We start from the raw sequence: 24,587 nt of genomic DNA on the forward strand, positions 1-24,587 counted from the left end.
TTTGCTTTAAAAATCTGCATAAAGGTTGTTGAATTTAAATGTCCAACCTTGTTTTTAGTTTTCCAGTGAATTACAGCAGTGTTTACAGCACACTGAAAAAATGCATGAGTATTTGACATTGCTTCAAGATATGAAACCCCCCTTAGACAACCAGGAATCTCTGGATAACAACCTGGAAGCTTTGAAGAATCAACTTAGACAGTTGGAGGTAAGAATTTTCTACTGCCTTTTTATGGATGGTAGTCAGCTGATGTATGACTGGGAAAAAGAAGCAGAACACTTTTATGTTTCATGTTTATATTTGTGTTTTTCACTAAATAGTAAATAGGTCTGGGATATATTTCTTTGCAGACATTTGAATTGGGATTAGCTCCAATTGCTGTTATTTTAAGAAAAGATATGAAGTTGGCCGAAGAGTTTTTAAAGTCTCTTCCCAGTGACTTTCCCAGAGGACATCTTGAAGAACTGAGTATTAGCCACCAGAGTTTGAAGACCGCCTTCTCTTCCCTCAGCAACGTGGCTTCAGAAAGAATGAAACAGATCATGCTTGCAATTGACTCTGAAATGGTAGGCATAAAATGTCAAAATTTTGATTTATGAAGAAAATCGTATTATTTGAGGATTTAGTCATAAGATGGAGTATTTTATTTTTGGAGTGTAAAACCCGTAAACCAGAGTCATTATTTGTAAGAATTTGACATTTTGGGGAAAGACAACTGAATGCACAATTTTTTTTTTTCTAGTCTAAACTAGCAGTTTCCCATGAAGAATTTCTGCAGAAACTTAAGTCATTCTCAGATTGGATATCAGAGAAGAGCAGATCTGTGAAGGATATTGAGATTGTGAATGTTCAAGATTCTGAATATGTAAAGAAACGTTTGGAATTTCTCAAGGCAAGTATCAAAACAAAGATGACAAAATATATTTTAATGCCTGTGGCTTTAATATAACAAGTGTTTAGAAAATACGACTTTGCTAAGGCTATAAAGGATTATTTCCTTTGTTTCTAGAGATGTCTTTATTCATAGTTGACACAACTATGAAAAACCTAAAGAGTACCATTCTGATGCTATCCCAAATGTCTTATCAAACTCTTACACCACTGATGTGTTGAGATTTTTATTTATATATTTATTTATGCATTAGTCACATAAATATATAATAATATGAATTAGCCATATAAAAATCGTCATATAAATACATAATAGTATATGTAGTACAGTCATGTCTCACTTAATGATGAAGATACATTCTGAGAAATGCATTGTTAGGTGATTTTGTGTTTTGCAGACAACAAAGAGTGTACTTACACAGACCTAGATGGCATCCCTTACTACATACCTAGACTGTATGATGTACCTGTTGCTCCGAGGCTACAAACCTGTACAGCATGTTACTGTACTGACTACTGTAGGCAGTTGTAACACAGTGGTATTTGTGTATCTAAACATAGAAAAAGTACAGGAAAAATAAGGCATCGTAATCTTATGGGACCAACATTTTATATGTGACCTGTTGTATGTGGCTCGTGACTGTGTTTATATGTTAGTCACTTTTGGCATCCTTTTTTTTTTTTTTTTTCCCAAGTTCTTAATTTGAACAGCATTCCTCATGAACAATGATTAGGCTCCTGGCCTGAGAGTCAGAAAACTGAAATTCTGGCATATTTCATTCATATTTCAAATCCCCCATAGTATTATTTATATCTTATCCCAATTACATGGATGTTGTAAATGTTAGCAAGTAATACTTTAAGGTAGATGTTTCTCTTCAGTGTGCTAAATATACTTAAATTAGGTCTTTTCCTTTTGTCAGAGTTATATTTTAAGTGCAATGTGACAGGTAAAGATAAAGCATTTTTAGAGGGGTTATTTATCTTTTTATATAATACTAACTACCATGGTATTTAAATAATTAATTTATCATTTATTACTGGATGATAAATAGATTTTTGATGAATAGCAAAAAAATTCATAAAACTTGCATTCCCTGATGTGAGAAGTGTATTTACAAAATATAAATGTTATTGTTAATATAAATTTTATCATGGCTTAGCTTTCTACTGATAACTTTTACCACTTTTCTAACAGAATGTATTAAAAGACCTTGGACATACCAAAATGCAGCTGGAGACTACTGCCTTCGATGTGCAGTTCTTCATTTCTGAATATGCACAGGATCTGTCTCCCAACCAAAGCAAACAACTGCTGAGGCTCTTAAATACAACTCAGAAGTGTTTTCTTGATGTACAGGAGTCAGTAACTACCCAGGTGGAACGTTTAGAGACTCAGTTACATCTAGAACAAGATCTTGATGATCAGAAGGTTTGCCTTTCTTCGTGGAGTTGGCATTCTTTGTTTTTAGTGTGAAACCATAATGTAGATACCCAAGGAGTATAGTGTGACAGGAAAGATCTTCTGGAAAGGCATTAGTGGATAAGATACAGTGTACATACAAATCCTACAGTGTATAACAATGTTGTTTTCACTAATGATGCTATAATTTATTTGATTTTAATTTTTTGACTCCCCAAAATACTTAACTTCAAGTGAAAGTCTTGATTGCCCCCCGTCCCAAGACTAGGAAATTTGAATGCACTTAGAAATTTAACACATGGATGAACATATGGCTAAAGAAGGTTAATTAAGAGTTTCGTTTTCTTCTGGGAAGCAATACAACACAACAGTTCTGGGCTCTGGAACTAGATTGACTGATTTCACATCCCAGCTGTGTGACTCATTCATTCTGTGAACTAGGGCAAGTCATTTAGCCTCAGTTTAATCATTGGTAGATTGGAAGTAACGATAGTGCTTACCTGCTAGTGTTGTGAGCATTGATAAAAAGAATGTATGTAAAACACTTAGTATCTTGCCTAGCCTGTGTTAGGCTCTTAGTAAACATGATCTATGGCTATAAGATGAATAATTAGTGTATATATAGTAGGAAAATGAAAGTTGCAAGTAATTAGTGTTGACGTCTTAATCTTTTAGAATATTTAATGAATTATGTGAGTACTATATCTAATAGCAATAATGAGCAGAGGTGAGAATGCACTTAGACATAGTGATTAAGTAAAAATATTGCATGCAGTGTTCCTTTTATTATTTCTTGAAGCATTAGACATTGTCTCTAGCATGATAACCTATATACACATATCAAATATGTTAACCTACAAATCACAACTAACTTCTCTTTTGATGTCCTTTTGCAGAATTAATTCTATGTGTTGCAGGTTTCAAGAGCTTAAGAAAATGGGATGTTTCTTCCTGTTGATCAGAAGTTCCATCTCTTACAAATATGCATGGCCAGTATTCTGTTGAGCAGTTTCATCTAAACATGATCACTTTCCTTGTATATGGAATATGCTCATATTTTCTGTCTCACCTTGCTCAGTTTGTACCCTACTGCTATCATGTTTACAGCATACTTATAAAAGCTTATTAGACAAAACTTGGAAAATGTATTCTAATAAGAAGCTATCACAATAGCAATTTTGTGACCACCACACATTTCAGATGTTTTGGGTTTTCTTTACTTTAGATTGTAGCAGAGCGTCAGCAGGAGTATAAAGAGAAGCTCCAAGGGATATGTGATCTTCTTACCCAAACTGAAAACCGCCTAATTGGTCACCAAGAAGCCTTCATGATTGGAGATGGCACAGTTGAGTTAAAGAAATATCAGTCCAAGCAAGAGGTAGAATTTGGTTTTCTATCAGCAGCTCTATGTTGATGTTATGTTCGATTACTATCATTTGGAAGTCAGTGAAGATTATTGAAAATACCAGTAATTTTAGCTTTTTAGAAGCAAGGCATACCCAAGACACCCTGGGCTTGATCTTTAAGCTTTATACTAAAAGTTAGATTTCCAACTTCAAGCAAGCTAGGTGATTTTTTGACTTTTTTTGGTAAGAGATATTGAGTGGAGGAAATATTAAAGGGGATTTGATAATGAAAATACCTTGTGTGATGAATTAGAATTTGAATCCATTTAAGGCCAACCTAATTATGACTTGCAAATGAGAGGAAATAGCCATCAGTTTGGGTTCTTTCTCTTTCTTAGCTCCTTCTTACTCCATCTTTCTCGTAATTTGTTCCTTTTTATTGAAGGAAAGGGAAAAATAACAGTAATAACAGATAAAGATATCTTTATTTTGGTGTCAGGAGAGAGAACATTTTCATTGTAAGTAGATAGCTCCTGGTTCAGATTCCAGACTCTATATGTTGTTAGCTTTATAACAGTCTCTCAGAGCCTCAGTTTCTTCATAGGTCACACTTTCATTGTTACATTATTATAAAAGTTAAGTAGATATTGTGTGTTAAGTCACTAGCACAGTTAAGGTCACATAGTCATGGCTCAATTAATAGGATTTCTTTCAATTCAAATACTATTTAAGACAAATTTGAAGAGGATTAAAGTAAAGTATGGAAAAAATATTAAAACTCAAACAGTATAATATAGAGAATGAAAATGCATGATAAAGGAGGAAAAGGAGGAAAAACTACATGGAAAAATCTAGACGTAGGAAAGCTATAACTACTGAGGAGAGATCTTAATCTTGAGGTACCTAGCAGCCAGGCGAAGAAGCAAACATTACATATTACAGATTGTGGTGTTTAGAAAAGGGAAGTGTCTTAGTTCGCTAGGAAAATTAGTTCATTTTTATCCTGAGAAATAAACACATTAAAAAATGAAAGTGTAGAAACAATAAATATTACCATATATTTACAAGCCTTTGTACATGTGCTTATATAATATTAAAAAATCTGGTGTGTACAAATTTGTATAGATCATATACTGAATTCTTAATGCATTGTCAGTGTTTCACTGACTGCATTCTTTTGTTAAATATGAAAATCCATGCTTTTCTTTAATATTGTTTGAGTTTCAAATTATAGTAAGTATTGTTATTGAAATAACTCAAATTAACATACTGAATGTGTTTATTCAGACTACATGTACTAGACTCTCTACTCACCTTGTCTTTTAGAATTACAACTCTGGAAGAACTAAATAGGTAATAATTTAATCAAATATACTTTTTTGTGTTTTAAGGAATTACAGAAAGATATGCAAGGAAGTGCACAGGCGTTGGCTGAAGTAGTGAAAAACACAGAGAACTTCTTAAAAGAGAATGGTGAAAAGCTGTCACGGGAAGATAAGGCTTTGATTGAACAGAAACTTAATGAAGCTAAGATAAAGTGTGAACAGCTTAATTTAAAAGCAGAACAGTCTAAAAAGGAGCTGGATAAAGTTGTGACAACAGCAATCAAGGAAGAAACTGAAAAGGTCCTTATTCAAATATGTGGTGCACTATTGCTATGTCAAAAATGATTAGCTTAACAGCTACTTGATTTATTATTAAGTGATATCCAGTGGTAGTAAATAAGGATTATCACTAAGGATTATTATAGGATTCTGGATTTCCAGGTACATAATTGACCAAGTACTACAAAAGGTTTGAAGAGTTGGCTTTGCTTAACTTTTTCTTAATATTTAAGTGAGGTTGTGAAACGTTCTTCCTGTGAAATGTGTGATGACTCATCAATTACAGTTAAAATTTTGGAATGTATTGTTAAGAACAGGGGAAACTTCAAAGTAACTGCCTGTTGTTCTAAGGTTTAATTTCAGTGTGTTAAGTTTTCAATGTGTGTCAGTTTTTAGTACCCTCATTCTAATTTAAAATGTTCTAAGTATTTACTTTTGGAATGTCTTAAAACTATGCCTTGGCCCACGTTCTGAATTCCTTCTGTGAACTTTCCCTCCCCAGGTTGCAGCGGTGAAGCAGCTGGAAGAGAGCAAAACCAAAATAGAAAATCTTTTGGACTGGTTGTCAGATGTTGACAAAGACTCAGACAGGGCAGGGATGAAACACAAACAGGTAATCGAACAGAACGGGACCCATTTTCAAGAAGGTGATGGCAAGTCAGCAATTGGAGAAGAGGATGAAGTTAATGGTAACCTATTGGAGACTGATGTTGATGGGCAAGTTGGACCCACTCAGGAGAATCTGAATCAGCAATATCAGAAAGTTAAGGTATGTTGTTGTAAACACATGATACCGTTCAGTTCTATTTCCAGGTCGGTAAAGAGAGAAATAACCTAGCATATGCATTCTTTTCAAACCTTAATAATGAAAGAGGTTTTTTTCTGAGTTCATCATGTGAGATATAAATTATTATGAGAGTTCTAAGCAAGTCAAAAAATAATGAGAAATAAACGGTAGAGTTGGCATTCTCCATGTAAGTGAAGTAGAATTATTATAAAGATTTAATAAAAAATAATAATAGTTAACATTTGTAGAACAATTAAAGTGGGCATTCTTCTAAGTTCTTTCCATTTTAACTCATTTCGTCTTCCCAGGTATTCTTTGGGGTTTTTATTTTCATCTTACAGATGAGGAAACTGTGACTGACAGTATTAAAGTAGCTTTCTGAAGTTACACATCTAGAAAGGGCTGGAATTTGGATTTAAAACTAGGCCATATGCTCACTCTGCTAAATCTGAATCTGTATTCTAAGAGAACAATCTTTTTTTTTTTTTTTTGAGACAAGATCTCACCCTGTCGCCCAGGTTAGAGTACAGTGAAACAAGCATGGCTCACTGCAGCCTCAAACTCCCTGGCCCAATTGATCCTCCCACCTCAGCCTCCTGAGTAGCTGGGACTACAGGTCTGTGCTGCTATGCCTGGCCAATTTTTATATTTTTTGTAGTGATGAGGTCTCACTATGTTGCCCAGGCTGCTCTCGAAGTCCTGGGCTCAAGCAATCTGCCCACGTCCTCCCAAAGTGGTGAGATTACAGGCATGAGCCACTGTGCCCCGCCTAAGTTGAGCTCACTTAAGTTCTTTCTGAGCTCAGCTCATCTATTCAGTTAAGGCTGTTGTTGAGAAGAGATATAAAAGCCCTTCTACCAGTTTACTCCATGACATAAATTAAAGCTAACGTTAATGCTACTATAGGAGCGAAGGCGACTTCTGTAGAACCATTTATAAAGTGTCAGTCATTTTATTTCAGTATTTGGCTTTTGACAGTTAGATGACTGGACCTCAGAAACTGTTGGCAGCTCTGTTTATTTTCCTCCCACTCTTCATATTTGGAATCTTTGGAATAGGATACTCCCTGTGAGGTTCTTATAGAAAATACAAATTAAACCAGAAGAAGAATGGGAGTATTTACTGTTCACAATTTTAAGGGGCTACTATAGGACCTTATTATGAAAAATAAAGTATCTTAAAATGAAAAAATCTAGTGAATTCATAAAGGAACATTATGAGTCAGTTACAAAGAAGTCAGGAAAGGTTAGTAAGTTGACCAAAATAGTGAGAAATTAAAGATATTGCACAGGAAAGTCCTTGGTTTTAGGCACAGTGTGGCATTTCCTATCTGATAATTTTACCTCAAAGAATATGGGAATCTGTGCTTTAGAAAGTCCTAATCTGGGCCGGGTGTGGTGGCTTACACCTGTAATACCAGCACTTTGGGAGGCTGAGGCAGGGTGGATAACGAGGTCAGATTGAGACCATCCTGGCCAACATGGTGAAACTCTGTCTCTACTAAAAATACAAAAATTAGCTGGGTGTGGTGGTGCAGTCTGTAATCCCAGCTACTCAGGGGGCTGAGGCAGGAGAATCACTGGAACCCAGAAGCGGAGGTTGCAGTGAGCCAAGATCATGCCACTGCACTCCAGCCTGGTGACAGAGCAAGACTCCGTCTCAAAAAAAAAAAAAAAAAAAAGTCCTAATCTGGTAGCGTGGAGAGAAGGCCAAAGCGCCTGAGCCAGGAACTTCTAGCTTTCAGTAGTTGTCCTATATGTCCTGGGCCAAGCCATTCTCCTCCTTCAGCCTGAGATTCCTCATCTATAAGAGGAAGGGGACAGATCTGATCGTTTATATGGTGTTGTACATGTCTGTCCATCCTATTTTGTGCAAAGCCCTTCTTGGAGGTGGGGGGTAGCATATGAATGTATTTCAAATACCAAAAACAAACGTCTATGGGAAAGAAGTTAGTTAAAAATATTTACTATGTGCCCACTAGGTGGTGGGTACTGTTATAGACAGTGAGGATGCCAGTGTTAATGAGCCAGTTCTGAGCTGACTAGTTGGTATCAGACTTACAAGTGAATGGCTGCCCCATAGCAGTCCTTCTAAAGAAATCCTTTTCACAGCACAGAGTTATTTTTACTCAGCTCCTGTGTGCCAGCACTGTTCTCGGTACTCGGGATTCTACAGTGAGCAAAATAAATTCCCTGCGCCCCGCCTTGCACACTAGTTGGTGAGAATGTTACAGCAGACAATAACTAAGTTATATGGTAGGTTAGAAGGCAGTGAGTACTAAGGGAGAAAAGGGGTTAGGTAAGGGTGGTTGAGTGTGGGGTGGGGGACCAGTTTCCAGCATTTGAATAGGACTCAGTGGAGATGGGCGCAATTAGCCAAGCAGATAACCCGATGAAAGAGCTGTAACTAGACAAAGAACAACAGGAGAAAAAGGTCCTAAAGTGTTTACCAGGGTGAGGATGGAGGTAAGGGTGGGAGTAGCAAAGAATCTGGAGGTAATAAAAGGGGCTCTGAGGTAATGGGAGCGGGTCATTTGGCTCCATGTAAGCCAGTATAAGAAATGTGGGAAATTGCCCTCCCAAAGGATTGATATCCTTTTTGCCACACTTGTATGGCATATTGGGGTGAATGGAGGAAGGTGCTTATGGCTGGAGGGAAAGGGACTTCACCTGCCTAATGCCTCCCTGCTGCCCTGAAGACTGAGGGGATCAATAGCTCTGCATACCTGTGACCTGCCTGCAGCACACCTGCCTGGGAGCCCTGCCTTCCTGCCTTCAGAGTGGATTTGAATTTCTGGCACATGCCCAGCTCTGCAGGGAATGCTCTACATATGTGATCTCATGTACTCCTTAACAGCAACCTGTGATGTGTAGGAGTTGTCTCCATTTTCACATGCAGGAAACCGAGGCCCAGTGAAGCTCAGTAGCTCCAGGATTATCTTTTTATTATATCTGCTTCTCTAATGTCCATTGGGCTTCTCTGAATGTACAGTGTTCTAGCTTAGTTATTTTTGAAACCTTTTTAAAGCTTACAGATTCTTTTTCCCTATTTAAAAGTTTTACCAGAATCATTTTGTAATAAAAAATATTGTACTTGTTTGCCCCAAAATTAGGTAAAGACATTTTTCTTTGGTCGTTGTGAGAAAGCAGGGAATAAAATGAGATCAGATTATAGACACTTATTTTAGAATTGGAATAGAAATTTGTTTTTCCAAACTTCTGAAAAATGGTGTCTGTCCTATCTGATTAAGTACATAGAGAAGATTGGAAATGTCCTTTAAAATAAGATTAGCATGCTCAAAATGCCTTGTTATTCTGAAATTCGCCAATAAAAGGGAGTATGGTATAGCTTGAAAAGGGGAATGAGAAGCAAGTTGTAGCCCAGTAGATCATTGAAACCTGTCAGTCTTGAGGTGGCAAGGAGCTCCCTGCAGCCTTGGTGTAACCCTGTTACTGCTTGAAGATTATGATCAATTTGTTTTCACATAGGCCCAACACGAGAAGATCATCTCTCAGCACCAAGCAGTCATCATAGCCACTCAGTCTGCACAAGTGTTGCTTGAGAAACAGGGTCAGTATCTCTCTCCTGAAGAAAAAGAGAAACTGCAAAAGAACATGAAAGAACTGAAAGCACATTATGAAACTGCACTGGCTGAGTCAGAGAAGAAAATGAAGTTAACTCACTCCCTGCAGGAAGAATTAGAAAAGTTTGATGCTGACTATACTGAGTTTGAGCACTGGCTACAGCAGTCAGAACAAGAACTTGAAAACCTGGAGGCAGGTGCAGATGACCTCAATGGTTTAATGACCAAATTGAAGAGGCAGAAGAGTTTCTCAGAAGACGTTATTTCTCACAAAGGTGACTTGAGATACATCACAATTTCTGGAAACAGAGTGTTAGAAGCTGCCAAATCTTGCAGCAAGAGAGATGGTGGCAAGGTTGATACTTCTGCAGCCCACAGAGAAGTGCAGCACAAATTGGATCATGCTACTGATCGGTTCAGGTCTCTCTACTCTAAGGTAATGTTATTTTGATTTTTTAAGGGAAAAGTAAATCTGCAATTATAGTTTTCAATTATAGTTTTGTACTAAGAGGCAAGAAACCTAAAATCCAAAACAGTAGGAAAAGGTAGTTTTAGCCTACTTCTATTTTTTTTTTTTTTTTTTTTTTTTTTGAGAAGGAGTCTCACTCTGTCACCCAGGCTGGAGTACAGTGGCGTGAGCTTGGCTCACTGCAACCTCTGCCTCCTGGGTTCAAGCAATTCTCCTGCCTCAGCCTCCCGAGTAGCTGGGACTACAGGCACGTACCCCCATGCCTGGCTAATTTTTTTTATTTTTTTTATTTTTAGTAGAGACAGGGTTTCACCGTGTTAGTCAGGATGGTCTCAATCTCCTGACCTCATGATCCGTTCACCTCGGCCTCCCAGTGCTGGGATTACAGTCGTGAGCCATGGTGCCCGGCCTTCTCTCTATAATAGTCACCTGCTTTACTTCTGAACAATGTATGTGAAGATTAGAAACTTAAAATTACTTTAGTTTTGAGAGCTTGATTTCCAGAAGTCCCAGCTCCCAAATGCTCTGATATCCAGTGTGACCACAAGATGGCGGCTGTGCATTGACTCTAAGCGAAAACAGATGCTTGCAGCCTCTCAAGCTTGGGAACTGGTTTCATCTCACTGCAGGTGTTTGTCTTGTATATTTGATCAGTATTGATAATATTATTTTAATACTTAATAAATAAAAGACTGTTTTGCTCCTTTTATTTTTGTTGTCAAGTGAAAGGTTTTTTTTGAAAAAAAAATCTAAGAAAATATTTTCTGGTTTGTAATATAATCTGAACAGACTTGCCAAGTTGCATAAATGATTTAAAGACCATTATTGGCTCTTGGACTTTGCTCCATTCTAATATAGACTCTGTCTTCCTTTTGTTAATTAATCCTGTGCAACATATAGAAATTTATTAAGCACCTTTAAAACCCTTCCATGAAATCCATGTCTATACACATGGTGTATCAAAATCTCCTTCCTCTGATGATTGATATCTTTATCCTTTATGTATGTTAAGACTCAGCTCTTAAAAATATGTTTTTGACTTGGTATAAATCCAGAACTGTCTCTTTATTTTATGTTACTTTTTGGCTTTTTATAGCGTACCTCTTCATATAAAGGAGAAAATCTTAGCCCTACAGAGTTTTTATTAACTTTGGTGGAAGTTTGTTTTTTTTCCAAGTTACAGATTTTATAGGTCCTAAGATTATTTGATGCATATGAAAATAGTGGGTTTTAATCTCCTACCGCTTTTCTCTTTTGATTGTTAGTGCAATGTTCTTGGAAATAATCTTAAAGATCTGGTGGATAAATATCAACACTATGAAGATGCTTCATGTGGACTTCTTTCTGGACTCCAGGCCTGTGAGGCCACAGCGAGCAAACACTTATCTGAACCTATTGCGGTGGACCCCAAAAATCTTCAAAGGCAATTAGAAGAGACCAAGGTAAAAAGAGAGAGAAAGATCCAAATTTCCAGTAGTCTTACTGAAAGGCTTTCAATTTCTTACTCTTTTTTGATAGTTTCAGCTAAGAGAAGGGAACAAATGATGTGAAAAGTATACTTCTGCCTCCAGAGGTAGTTTTGACTCTATTTCTCCACAGTACATTCTTTTTTTTTCCCGATTTTTTTTTTTTTTTGAGATGGAGCCTTACTCCATCGTGTAGGCTGGAGTGCAGTAGCATGATCTCGGCTCATTGCAACCGCTGTCTCCTGGGTTCAAACGATTCTCCTGCCTCAACCTCCCAAGTAGCTGGGACAGGCACCCGCCACCAGCTAGGACTACAGACGCAAATTTTTTTATTTTTAGTAGAGATGGGGTTTCTCCATGTTGACCAGCCTGGTCTCGAACTCCTAACCTCAGGTGATCCGCCTGCCTCAGCCTCCCAAAGTGCTGGGATTACAGGTGTGAGCCACTGCGCCTGGCTTTCCTGATGTTTTTTTAATAGGTTTGACATTGCTCTTATGGCTTGTGACCTGCATTCCAATGTCCCCCCATCCCCAAACAAAACTCATTATTTTCCTGGCCACTTATTTATCTATATACTTACTTATCTTGTTCACTGTTTTTTCCTCCATTTGAATTAAGCTCCACAAGAACAGGTGTTTTTGTCTGTTTTACTCATTGCTGTATTCCTAGCACCTAGAATATTACCTGGCCCAAAGTTGGTACTCAATAAATATTTGTTAAAGAAGGGACAGCTGGAAGGGAAGAAGGGATGCTACCATCATATTCAGCAGTTCTAAGGACCAGGATTAGGGTTCTTACTGAATATCTTCGTGATTCATAGAGACACAAACTTGAGTAATTAGAATTCTCAATTCTAATTACTAGAATTGAGTAATTCTCAAAAAGTCCACCTGCTCTTTCAGAAATATAGGCTCAGTGTCAAAACTGCATAACTGTGGGACTCTCAGTCATATGGTGGCAGAGAGTTTTTAATCTATTTTTATAATCTAAAACTTATTTTAAAATTCTAAAGTAAAGGATGAGAGCTAATGTGACCAATAATTTTGAGTTTAAAATTTTCATTTCATAAATCTATTATATGATTCCATTTCGCAGGTTAATACTAATAGGTTATTACTGCTATAGCTAGAAAATAAACACAGGATTGCCAGTTAGACAACTGTCTTTCAGAAGTTAATTGCATATTATTTACAGAGTCAAAAATTGTCATTGTGCTGTTGACACGGGAAACAGGTACCCTGATGGGCAAGCTTACAGTTAGGTATTGCCTGAGATTGACAACTCTGGAAAGCTAAGGAAAGCTAAGTCATACCTGAGTGAAATGTGGCAGGTTAATGTCAGGCAGAGAGAAGGCCTGTGAAGGGGTGGGAAGCATAGGGTGAGAACAGGGAAGGAGGTCAAGCCAGGAGGTCAAGAGGGTGGAGGGCACTGCTTCTTTCCCGGGCTGAAGAGTTTATCCAGCCCTTCACTGGACACTAGGGAGATGTCGTGGGCCAGGTCAGCATCCCCAGATCCATGCAACCTCCTCAGGGTTGATTCCTTTTTTCCAATGTGCATTTTCACTCCTGTTTGTTTTTTGTTTTTGTTTTTTTTCTTTCTCTTTTTCCACAGGTACAAGAACAAATCTATCTTAATTAAGTTTTTAGTTCCCAATGTATTATGTATTCAAGGACAAGATATGTGGTGGGGGTAGAGGAGATACTGTGACATTAAGGTCATTATTTTAGTAGGAAATACATATCATTTAAAATAATTATTGATTGTATATATTATAATTAATTAGGAAGTTAGTTATTTTAAGTATAGAGAATACATAAAATAGAAATAACACATCTTAAGTTAGATCTATATTAGTAAACAGATTATATTCCATATAAAAGTAATTTTTATATAACTAGAGCAAAAAAAGAAAAAAACCCAAAAGAATGTGATGGTTTTTTAATTAAACAGATACATGGATAAATTTTAAAATGGAAAAACCTATTTAGTAATTGCTGCAGAAGAAGACTCTTACAGTCCTAAGACAGTTAAAGAAATATGAAGAGGAAAGAGATCTCAAAAGAGAATGAACTCTAATAAAGTCACAGTGTAATTTAAAAAATTAAATGTACAATTAAAGTTGTTGCTGATAATGCACATATTTTTCTCTCAGAAGATTTCAGAATGTATCAAGGATAGGTTTTTATGAGGATTAGGTGGCCTTCATTTCTTTCATGTTTATTAACATTTTATAATTACTTTTAACAATAATATAAACCCATGAGACTACTACAAAAAATCAGCCTTTCTACCTGTAACATATTATCTTCTACTTATATTCTGATGTATCGTAAATGTAATTTTGGGGCACCCAATTTGTTCATTTCATTTGAAATACGTTTGGCCAATAGCATGTTGTTATTAGCATTATTATTCAAAGAACTGTTAACTGTGTTGTCAACAGTCTGATACTACTAGGCCATAATAACACTCCTCATGATCCCCTTCCAGGGAAATTAGTGGATAAAACAAGATTTTAGCCCCATAAGAGGTGCAGAAAACAGGATTTTGGGACCAGTCTCAAGGCCTGAGTGTGGAATCAGCAATGGGGATCACATTGACTGACAATGTCAGCCTTCCAGACTTGCACTGATCTCTGAGGTGGTGTTAAGTCAGGAAACTTTTATGAATTGGACAAATGCCTGGAAGTTTATAGACTTTGCTGTCTTTTGGTCCCAACAGGTATTCTCTTCTCACAGATCCTTCTTTCATGTTTTAATTTCCTTGAAATTCATTCAAAACAATATAAGGTACCCATATGAATACTGTAATTAACAGCCTTGTTCCAAAATAGCACTATAAAAAAGTATTATCATTAAATTAGGACCATGATGCATGCTAGGAATTAAAAATGATTAACTCTGTTGAATATATTTGTCAAGAGTAAAGGGATGGGATGTTTTGACAAGAAGAGGTGAAGAAGACATGCTTCTTTTATAACTCACTTCTAAGTTTTAAGCTGGTAGTCAGGGCCATCTTTGGTATTGGATATTCTAACAGACCCATGATCACTTTTAGATGTACTCATTCATTCAGTAAACATTTGTATGCTGAGTTTTGTGAAGGCACAAAGATGTTAAAACCCTGTCTCTGCCCTTGGTGAACTCACATTCTGAAAAACAATTTTCGGAGGGCACCCTTCACTTACTTCATCTCCTAAATCACCATGTTACGTGAATAAGCTGTCCCTATGGTCTAGAATTCAGTCTGGTCACAGGTAAAACGTTCATGTCTTGAGGGATTTCCGTAATTAAACTGCTAGGAGAATTTTTCAAACAGATCCACTCTGATGAGGATTCTTTGGCATCTTGAAACAACTATAGGTTCTGGTATTCTAGATCCTATGTTGGTCATGGTTTGGTGGGCCTTTTGACATATGCACAGACTGCCTGTATGTAATCTCAGTTTCTTGGATTATGAATATTAGTTGAGTAAATTTTTACCATTAGCTTTAGGCATATAAATAATGATAATAAATAGTGCTGAAATAGAAGATAACCTTTTTAGGTCTTACATCTGATTTACTTAGTTGCTCATTTATTCCAGAAAAAATTTTTTGGAGCCTGCTGTGTGTCAAGCACTGATCTAGGCTCTAGTAATAGAAAGCTGAAAGGGATGACTTCCTAGTTCTCAAGAAGGCTATAGTTTGATAGAAGACACAGATAAATCCAATAATAGTCACAGGATATTTATGGGAGTTCCTGTAAGGAGTACTTACCAAAGCTAGGAGTGAGGAGAGACTTAGGGAAGGTTTTCCGGCTGAGTATTAAAAGGTGAATAAGAGCCAAGTTCAGGATGATGGGGGAAGGTTACATGAAAAAGTTGTTATGTACAGTTGCTAAGACATTGGGTCCAGCATGAATAAATAGCTAAGAAATAGCTGTATCGCTGTATGGGACATTTCTGGAACAGAAAGTTGAGATTGAAGGTAGAATTAGGGAATAGGTTTCGTTGGACCTTTTGTAGCACGCTCAAGTCTTGGCCTTTTTGTGAAGGGAGACTACTAAGAGATTTTAACAGGGGGTTATATTTGGGTGTTCTTGTGTTGCTATAATGAAATACTTGAGATTGGGTAATTTTTAAAGAAAAGAGGTTTAGTTGGCTCACAATTCTACAGGCTGTACAAGCATGGCACTGACATCGCGCAGCTTCTGGGAGGCCTCAGGGAACTTTTACTCACCGTGCAAGGCAAAGCAGGAGCAGGCATGTGACATGGCAAAAGCAGAAGCTAGTAAGAGAGAGAGAGAAAGAGAGAGAGATGGGGCAGTGAGGAAGTGCTACATACTTTTAAATGACCCTATCTTGCTAGAATTCACTCACTGTCTTGAGGACAGCACCACGATGATGATGGTAAATCATTCATGAGAAATCACCTCCTACCAGGTTCTACCTTGAGCATTGAGGATTGCATTTCAACATGAGATTTTGGCGGGGACAGATATCCAAACTATATCGGGGTGACATGTGGTCAGATATGTATTTTAGATAGAACACATTAGGAGCTATATTAGAGAAGTGATTGGAGAAAGGAACACAGGATATTTTTTTCAACAATCCAAGTGAGAGATTATCCTGTAATGATACAGAAATGTGGAGCAAAAGTTGACTTTTAAAAAATATTAAGCAGATAAAATTGTTGATTGATTTGCATGTGTAGAAAAAAGCTTTAAATGGTTGATTTGCATGTGGAAAAGAAGCCTTAGGATGGAATCTAGGAGGAACTTCAGGTTGACTACTTGGGTAGGTAGATATATCCCAGGAGAAAGTACAGGTACAGAGAATGAGATGATGAGTTCAGATTCAGCTTTTTTGAGTTGGAGGTGACTGCATACACCCAGATGGAAACACTCAAGAGACAGTTGGAAAGCTAGGCCCATGGCCAAGGATGAGTTCACGTCTACAATTGGACACTGGGGGCTTTGAAATCCCAATGAAAGAGTAGAAGAGGAACGTTGAGTTGCTTAAGAGAAATTAAAGCCGGGGATAGACCTGTGTGGCCAGGCAGCCCACTTTTGCAGAGATCTGTCAGAGCTGTTAGAAATGCAGGGCCCAACTTCTGGAAGACGTATCTATGACTCCTGCTTCTACCTTTTTTTTCCTCCTTCCTATTGTTGAGCCACATCTGTTCACTCAGAGATATGCAGGGACCGCTATTCAATAAATTCAAGGACTCATTAGTCTTTCAGTTTACATTATCCTTTCTGAAACAATTGACACTGTTAACCTTTTCCACTTCTCTCTTCTTTTAATCTTTGGGGACGGAGTTGTTCTAGGCCCATTTCCACCCCACCAATTACATGTGTTCTTTTTTTTTTCTTCTCCCTATCACTTATATATAAATATTCTCCATGATTCTTTAGAATCTCCTTCTCTGGCATGCCTGTGCTTTCTTGTTTGGGGATCATATCATGTGTCTTGACTTCCAATTCTCTGTGTCTGTTTCCAGTTTGGGTTCCAAATCTCTCCCATTTCCAGTTTTGCTGTTTCCTTCTGGAGGAGGGTCCCAAAAGCACTTTGAAATCATGAATTCCAAAACAGGCATTCCTTTACTCTAAGCTTGCTCTCACTTTTTTGTTTTTTAAATAAATTCCACTAATTGGCAGGGAGCATTGGCTCATTCCTGTAATCCCAGCACTTTGGATGGCTGAGGCGGGAGGATTGCTTGAGCCCAGGAGTTTGAGACCAGCCTGGGCAATGTGGCAAAACCCTGGCTCTACAAAAAATACAAAATAATTAGCTGGGCATGGTGGCATACACCTGTGGTTCTAGCTAATTGGGAGGCTCAGGTGGGAGGATCACCTGAGCTTGGGAGGTCGAGGCTTCAGTGAGCCGAGATTGTACCACTGCCCTCCAGCCTGGGCGACAGAGTGAGACTCTGTCCTCCCCCCGCCCCCCAAAAAAAGAAAGCAAAAGTAAATTCCACTGATTACCTAGGTTCAAAATCTTCGGACATTTCTACTCTTGTCTCCTCTTATCCTTTGTTCCTGCCCTCTACAGCAGTGCTGTCTAATAGAACATTCTGTGATGATGAAATTTTTTATTTTTTAAAATTTTTATTTATTTATTTATTTTAAGAAAGTAGGAGTCTCACTCTGCCACCCAGGCTGGAGTTAACAGTAGCATGATCATAGCACACTGCAGCCTCAAATTCCTGGGCTCAAGCGGTCTTCCTGCCTCAGCCTCCTGAGTAATTGAGACTACAGGCACAGACTACCATGCCCGGCTAATTTTTTAATTTTTTTGTAAAGACAAGGTCTCACTTTATTACCCAGGCTGATCTTGAATTCCTGGCCTCAAGTGATCTTCCCAACTTGGCCTCCCAAAAAGCGTTGGGATTACAAGTGTGAGCCACCACGCCAGTGGTACTCTGCTGTGTTCAATTGGTAGCCCCTAGCCACAGTGGCTACTTAGCACTTGAAATGTGGCCAGTGTAACCAAGAAATGGAATTTTTAATTGTTTAAAATTTCAGTTAATTTAAATTTTAAAAGCTACATGTAGTTAGTAGCTACCATAGTGGGTAACACAACTTTACATAGGGTTACCAAGTCCTTTGGACTCTTCCCAACTCTAACTAATTCCACCTTCTCAGTTCAAACAGACCGAACAGTGAAATTGTCTTCAGCCCTCGGCCTTCAGTAGTCCTCACTGTTTTGTTACTGCTGAAGTTGTCCCCAACTGGTATCTTTGCTTTCTTTCGTTTCTGTTGGATTTTTCCCATGCAGTGCCACAAATTTAGCCTTTCTATAGGACAGCCCTGAGCATGTCAACCCCTTACTCAAAAGCCCTGCATAACTCCCCATTGCTGTGGGATGAAATGTACACTCCTTAGCCTGATGTTTGAGGCCTTTCCAGGCGTATTTCTATTTAGTCACCCGTACGCATTGTCAAACTGGATTGGACTCTCCCCTTCTCCTGTGATTTTTCTGTCCTCATCTTTGTGTCTTCTGTTTGTTCTGCAGGGAGTTGTTCTCCCAAATCCACACTTCCTTAAAGAGCCATCTCAGTGTCACTACCATTGAGGTGGCCCTCATTTCCCTCCCATTTTTTTTTTCGTGTTAACTTCCAGTAGCATTTTTTCATACTCACCTGTGGCACTTACCACTTCCTGCCTCAGACCATAAAATCCCTGAAAGTAAGCTTCATGTCCATTTTTATTTTTGTTTGTTCACAAAATGTAGCAAGACTTTTTGATTTTGTTAGATGTTCAGTAACTTTTATTGAATTAACAGAAATAAACATGACTCAGTATTGAGTCAGGATCTACTAATTTGGGCGAGCTTATTTATCTCCTTACCTGGAGTCAAAAATGGTCTCAAATTTTTTTGTTGTTGTTCATTTTAGTAGTAGTTGTTGGAGTATTGTACAAAGCCTAAAAGTAGGGGTTAAGGGGTAACTCAAGGGATAAAGTTAGAGGATTGTATGACCAGGAACTAGGGAAATTATTATGAACATATGCTCAAGGGTTTATTTCAAAACTTAATTTGTATTATCCAGACTGGCTGATGCTTTTGCTAATGCTGCTTTATAACTGGCCTTTTTCTAAGAACTCTGGGGTAAGTTGATGATGAAAGTTGGTATGATGAGAAGTTTATTCTGTCCAATTTTACTTTATCTTATTAGAAATCATTTTGTCCACATTAGAAATCTATTATTTAGTCCTACTGAGTATAATTGAAAAGCATTTAATCCTATAGGCTCTGCAAGGACAGATATCAAGTCAGCAGGTTGCTGTAGAGAAACTGAAGAAAACGGCTGAAGTGCTTTTAGATGCCAGGGGTTCTTTACTTCCAGCCAAGAATGATATCCAGAAAACACTTGGTAAGATATTCATGTCCTTGCTTCCTGTCTCACAGGTAAATTTTGAAGAAAGATGTCCTAGTAGATACAGAGAAAAATGTTCACTAGTTATAGATTGTGTTCTGTGTGCTCTTTCTCTGTGAAATGGTGTTCCTGAATCTGGGAAAAGGCATGCCTTCTTTGGCAGATATATTAGAATGTTAGGGGCAGGAGCTGTGTGTCTGAAAATAGTATATTTAAATTTAAATTTGATATTTAGAAAACGTAACAGAAACTTGCTATGTAATGTCCACCACAGGAAGTAGAACTTCATAAAATTCTCTTGGTCGATGGGATTGGGCAGAGGAAGGCTTTCAACTTAAGGCCAAAAGTCTTTATCAATAATGGGAACATGGGTTTAAGAAGTTGAAAGATGTGCTTAATTGAATCAAATTGAATTTATTTATTTTTAGAGATGGGGTGACTTTATTGCTCAGGCTGAGTGGAGTGGCACAACCATGTCTCACTGCAGCCTTGACTTCCTGGGCTCAAGCAGTCTTCCCCATCTCAGCCTCCCGAGAAGTGAGGACTACAGCAGTGCTCTATCATGCCCAGCTAATTTTTAAAGTATTTTTGTAGAGATGGGGTCTCACTATATTTTGTCCAGGCTGGTCTCAAACTCTTGGGCTTAAATAATCCTCCCCAAATGTTTTGTGCACAAAAGTACCACTACAGCTGTAATCAAGTTTCTATTATCACTGAAGAATTGGGGTAACTGAATTCTCAATTTGAGTGCGGCCAATAAAAAATTTCTAGAACACAGAGAAGTGGGAAGACTTCTCAAAGCACATCTCTCAGGCCAGGTGCAGAAGCTCACACTTGTAATCCCAACATTTGGGGAGGATCATTCAAGCCCAAGAGTTTGTGATTAATGTGTTTCTTGAGAAAAGAGCTATTGTATATTATCTTTGTATCTACCCACAGTGTTTAGTTTATATCAAATGTGCAGTGGATTATCAATATATATTTTTTACTATCTTACATATGTATTTTTTGTTTTCACTGCCCTACTTTTCACAATATTTAATGTTATTGTATATTTCTATGTGTGAATATGTGAGGTAAAAATATTCCACAACAGATGATTAGACATATGTTTTGCCCTAAATAGAGCATAAATTAAAATCTGAGTCGAAATTTTATTTGAAGAGAAGAATGGAACTTAGCTCTTTTAAGATCACTGTATAGAAGGGAAACCCTGTCTTTTATTCTTACACATATCCAGATGTTTTTTATTGTGTACCCCCATCAAAAATTATCTTCAGCCTGCATCCCCATACATGCAGATATATTTATAAGTCATATGAACATATTACTATATTATTAATCATATGTGTTATAATTATGAAACACAAAAGTATAGAGTTTTAAAGTATAAAATGAAAATGTGAATGGAAGTTCTAACATTTTGTCCCAGTGCAGCATCTCATATATCCACCTTAGATAGCATTGCTATGAGGATTTGGGTATAAGGATATGAAGGAGAAAGAAAGACTATCTTATTTGTATTTCTGTTACTTGAAGAGGCATTTTGACATTTTTTCTCATTGTTAAGTGTACATAGTTTCACTTTTAGTTGCTTAAAATTCATTTGTTACATTATTTTAAAACAAACTTCTGGCATAATTTTCTAGGAAATATGTGGAACTATTTAAGGTATAGAGGAGTTTCTCTAAGATCTTTCTGACTTCTAAGAAAACCAATGATTTAAGAAAATAACATTCTTATAGATTTTTATACCTTTTTCTAAAATAATTTTTATTTTACTAAAATCAAGAATTTACTTCAGTGACAATATTTTATCACTAAGAAGTACAAACCAAACAGTGTATTCGTTTAGGCTACTATAACAAAAATACCATCGTCTGGGTACCTTAAACAACATACATTTATTTCTCATAGTTCTGGAGGCTGGAAGTCAGAGATCAGGGTGCCAGTATGGTCGAGTTCTGGTGAGGGCCCTTTTCCTGGCTTATAGATGGCCACTATCTTGCTGGTAGAGAGTGGTGGAGAGACATCATTTCTCTCCTGTTTCTTCTTCTAAGGGTGCTAATCCCATTCACACAGGCTCTACACTCATGACCTAATTACCTCCTCAGAGAGAGAGAAAAAATCTGAGTGTTTTTGCTACTCACTCTCATACACCATTGATCAAGACACAGAACAGTTCTGTGACCAGATGTGTGTGTGTATTTCTCCCCATACACCAAACAATTCTCCAACAGATACCAGCTGGATGTCCCATAATACAATTCAATTCAATTCAATTCTGACACTGTCTACCTGGAATTAGCTTCAGATCCCACAGGTTAAGGGGTCAGTCTCATAATGCTGCCCCCACTTCAGATACCAATCACAAATCCCAAATTGTGATCTGTATTTCAGAATGATCAGCTATAAATTAGGGTTCCCTTGACCCTCCTCAGGTTCAATTAATATGCAAGAGTGACTCACAGAACTCAGAGAAAGACTTTACTTACATTTACCCACTTAGTAAAGAATATTACAAAGGATACAGATGAACAGCCAGATGGAAGAGATACACAGAGTGAGGTATGGGAGGAGGGGAGCAGAATTCAATGCCCTCTATGGGCATGCCACCCCTAGGACTCCATGTGTTCAGCTATTCAGAAGCTCCCCAAACCAATCCTATTGGGTTTTTATGGCAGCTTCATTGCATAAGCATGATTGATTGCATCATTGGCCATTGGTAGCAACTCAACCTTCAACCCCTCTTCCCTCCTCAGAGGTTGAGGGGGTGACAGTTCCAACTGTCTAATCACATGGTTTGTTCCCTGGCAACATCTGCCACTCTCCCCTGCTCCCCCTACCCTAAGACTATCCAGGAGGCACCAGGCATCACTTCATTCAAACAAAAGATGCCCCTCACTCAGGAAATTCCAAGGGATTTAGGAGCTCTGTCATACACTCCTATCACTCAGGAAATCACAAAGGTCTTAGGAACTCTGTGTCAGGAACTGGGGTCAGTGACCAAATATCAGAACAAAAGATTGTCCTTAGTGTCTGTATTACTGAGGAAATCAGAAGGGTTTTAGGAACTTTATGTCAAGAGCTATGATCAGAGACCAAATATTTCTTATTATATGATAATATCACATCTTCCAAAGGCCCCACCACCCAACGCTATCACACTGGAACTTTGGCCCCAATATATGAATTTTGGGGGACACATTTAGTCTACAGCAGACAGTAACACTCAGATCTGTTAATTATATGAAAATAGCTGGCTTTCCTTGGGAAGTCACTTATTATGGCCAAACAGATCACTGATTTTACTTACCCTGTTGATGCAGTTGCCCAACTGAGAAGTCGCTAACCTGCCAACTTCAAGCTGCCATTCAGAGCATGTGCTCTTGTGAGTTTCCAAATTAGAGCTCATTTTTTTCTTCAACTTTTATTTTAGAATCAGAGGGTACATATACAGGTTTGTTAGAAAGGTATATTGTATGATGCTGAGGTTTGGCATATGATCTAACCCATCACCCAGGTAATAAGATAGTCTGCAATAGGTAGTTTTTCAGCCCTTACCTTCCCACCCCTCTCCCCCAACTAGTAGTCTTCAGTGTCTATTGTTTAGAGCTTAATTTTGAACACACTGCTTGTTTCCTCTGCTGACAGCATTCTCGTGCATATTAAATGCTGTCTCCCTCCCCACTCGGTATGCTGATAGGCTTCATTTTGTTTTAGTAAGAGGAGCATGATTTTTTCTTTAAATCATCCAAACTTAACCTCTCACTCCAGTGAAAATGTTCAAGATGTTTTCTCATGATGTAGCATTAGAACAATTATATTATTTTGTTGTGTAGATTATGTTTCATGGGCCAAACACAAGCCAGTAAGATACTTCATTTTATAGAGATGTTTCAGGACACAGCTTTTCCTTACTGAAGCTTTCTACAATGTGCAAGACTAAAGCATTCAGAAATAATTAAAATATTTTTCAAATTCTCGGACAATAAGTGACAAATTCACTATTTAAAACATTGTTTTCCAGAGAGAAAGAGATGAATACATTAAAAACCATTATTGTTCAAACTCTTCATTGGTCTACAATACAGAATGTAGGATGTTAACATGTGGGACTTTAGTCAAGTGAAAACTAAACCAGAAAGGGTTTTTTTTTTAGCATCTTGAATCTTTAAAATTGAAGGTAAAGTTTATCCTCATATGAGATAGGTTAGCCTGTTAAGTTTATTCTTCTCTTTTGTCTGCTGTTAAACTTTTAAATAAATTCAATTAGTGTATATTTTAGAAGCATAATCTCAACTTAAATGGATTTTCATTGTTGCCTATTTTCTTAATTTACTTGCGTCTGCCAGTTTCTGTGCATTTGAATGATTTGCTTAAGTTGTGAAGTATGACAAAAGCTTAGCATGGGTGTGTGTGGGGGAGGGAGAGAGGGTGATGATTTTTATATGTAGAAGTTAATTCTTCATAAATCTTTGTATTGTCTTGAGAATAGCTGTGTGTGACTCACCTTTTTCTCCCCATAAGTAATTATCAATAAATATGGCTAATGTGAAATGTCAGATTGAGAACCAGTATTTATTTCAAAGATTTGCTGTTCGTACCACTCTTTCATCTCTCTGAGACAATTCAAATGTTTATGCATCCAAAAAAATCTCTTTTCAAATGCAGATGGGATATATATTAACTTTTTAAAAAAGATTTCAATTTTCATTTTCCATTGGGCTCTTTTCTTTCTTTATATTTTAACATTTTAGATGGTGCTCTGATTATGCATTAGGAATTTATCATTGAACTTTTTATTTTTAAAATTTTTGTGTGGAAATTGTATGATTCACCTTCATGTGTTTTTGAAAAGGGATAGGGCAAAGAGAACTTTGTTCTTAATATTTCCTGATCTGTTTGGAGTAGATGACATTGTTGGGAGATACGAGGATCTGTCCAAGTCTGTTAATGAACGAAATGAAAAACTCCAGATAACCTTGACCCGTTCACTGAGTGTGCAGGATGGCTTGGATGAAATGCTGGACTGGATGGGAAGTGTGGAAAGTTCTCTGAAAGAACAAGGTCAAGTGCCTTTAAACTCTGCTGCTCTTCAGGATATCATCAGTAAAAACATTGTAAGTGACTTTAAAAAAAAATCCCATTTACAG

At 37.5% G+C, this 24,587-nt stretch overlaps 1 protein-coding gene across 7 annotated transcripts in view; it reads left to right on the plus strand.

Annotated features, from left to right (window-relative positions):
• Window positions 1–24,587, plus strand: part of DST (dystonin) — a 501,678-nt gene that overhangs the window by 356,010 nt on the left and 121,081 nt on the right. For 5 of the 7 annotated variants that reach the window (XM_031935627.1, XM_031935626.1, XM_031935628.1 and 2 more), the window contains 11 exons: window positions 59–208; window positions 352–567; window positions 744–893; window positions 2,091–2,324; window positions 3,541–3,693; window positions 5,053–5,286; window positions 5,768–6,034; window positions 9,541–10,071; window positions 11,370–11,546; window positions 19,305–19,428; window positions 24,346–24,554. In XM_031935627.1, the coding sequence (XP_031791487.1) occupies window positions 59–208; window positions 352–567; window positions 744–893; window positions 2,091–2,324; window positions 3,541–3,693; window positions 5,053–5,286; window positions 5,768–6,034; window positions 9,541–10,071; window positions 11,370–11,546; window positions 19,305–19,428; window positions 24,346–24,554 (2,445 nt within the window). The remainder of the gene's footprint in view (window positions 1–58; window positions 209–351; window positions 568–743; window positions 894–2,090; window positions 2,325–3,540; window positions 3,694–5,052; window positions 5,287–5,767; window positions 6,035–9,540; window positions 10,072–11,369; window positions 11,547–19,304; window positions 19,429–24,345; window positions 24,555–24,587) is intronic. The other 2 variants (XM_023222949.1, XM_023222950.1) reach the window with 1 other exon arrangement.

Source organism: Piliocolobus tephrosceles, chromosome 5 (genome assembly GCF_002776525.5).
Source record: "Piliocolobus tephrosceles isolate RC106 chromosome 5, ASM277652v3, whole genome shotgun sequence".
Lineage (NCBI taxonomy): Eukaryota > Metazoa > Chordata > Mammalia > Primates > Cercopithecidae > Piliocolobus > Piliocolobus tephrosceles.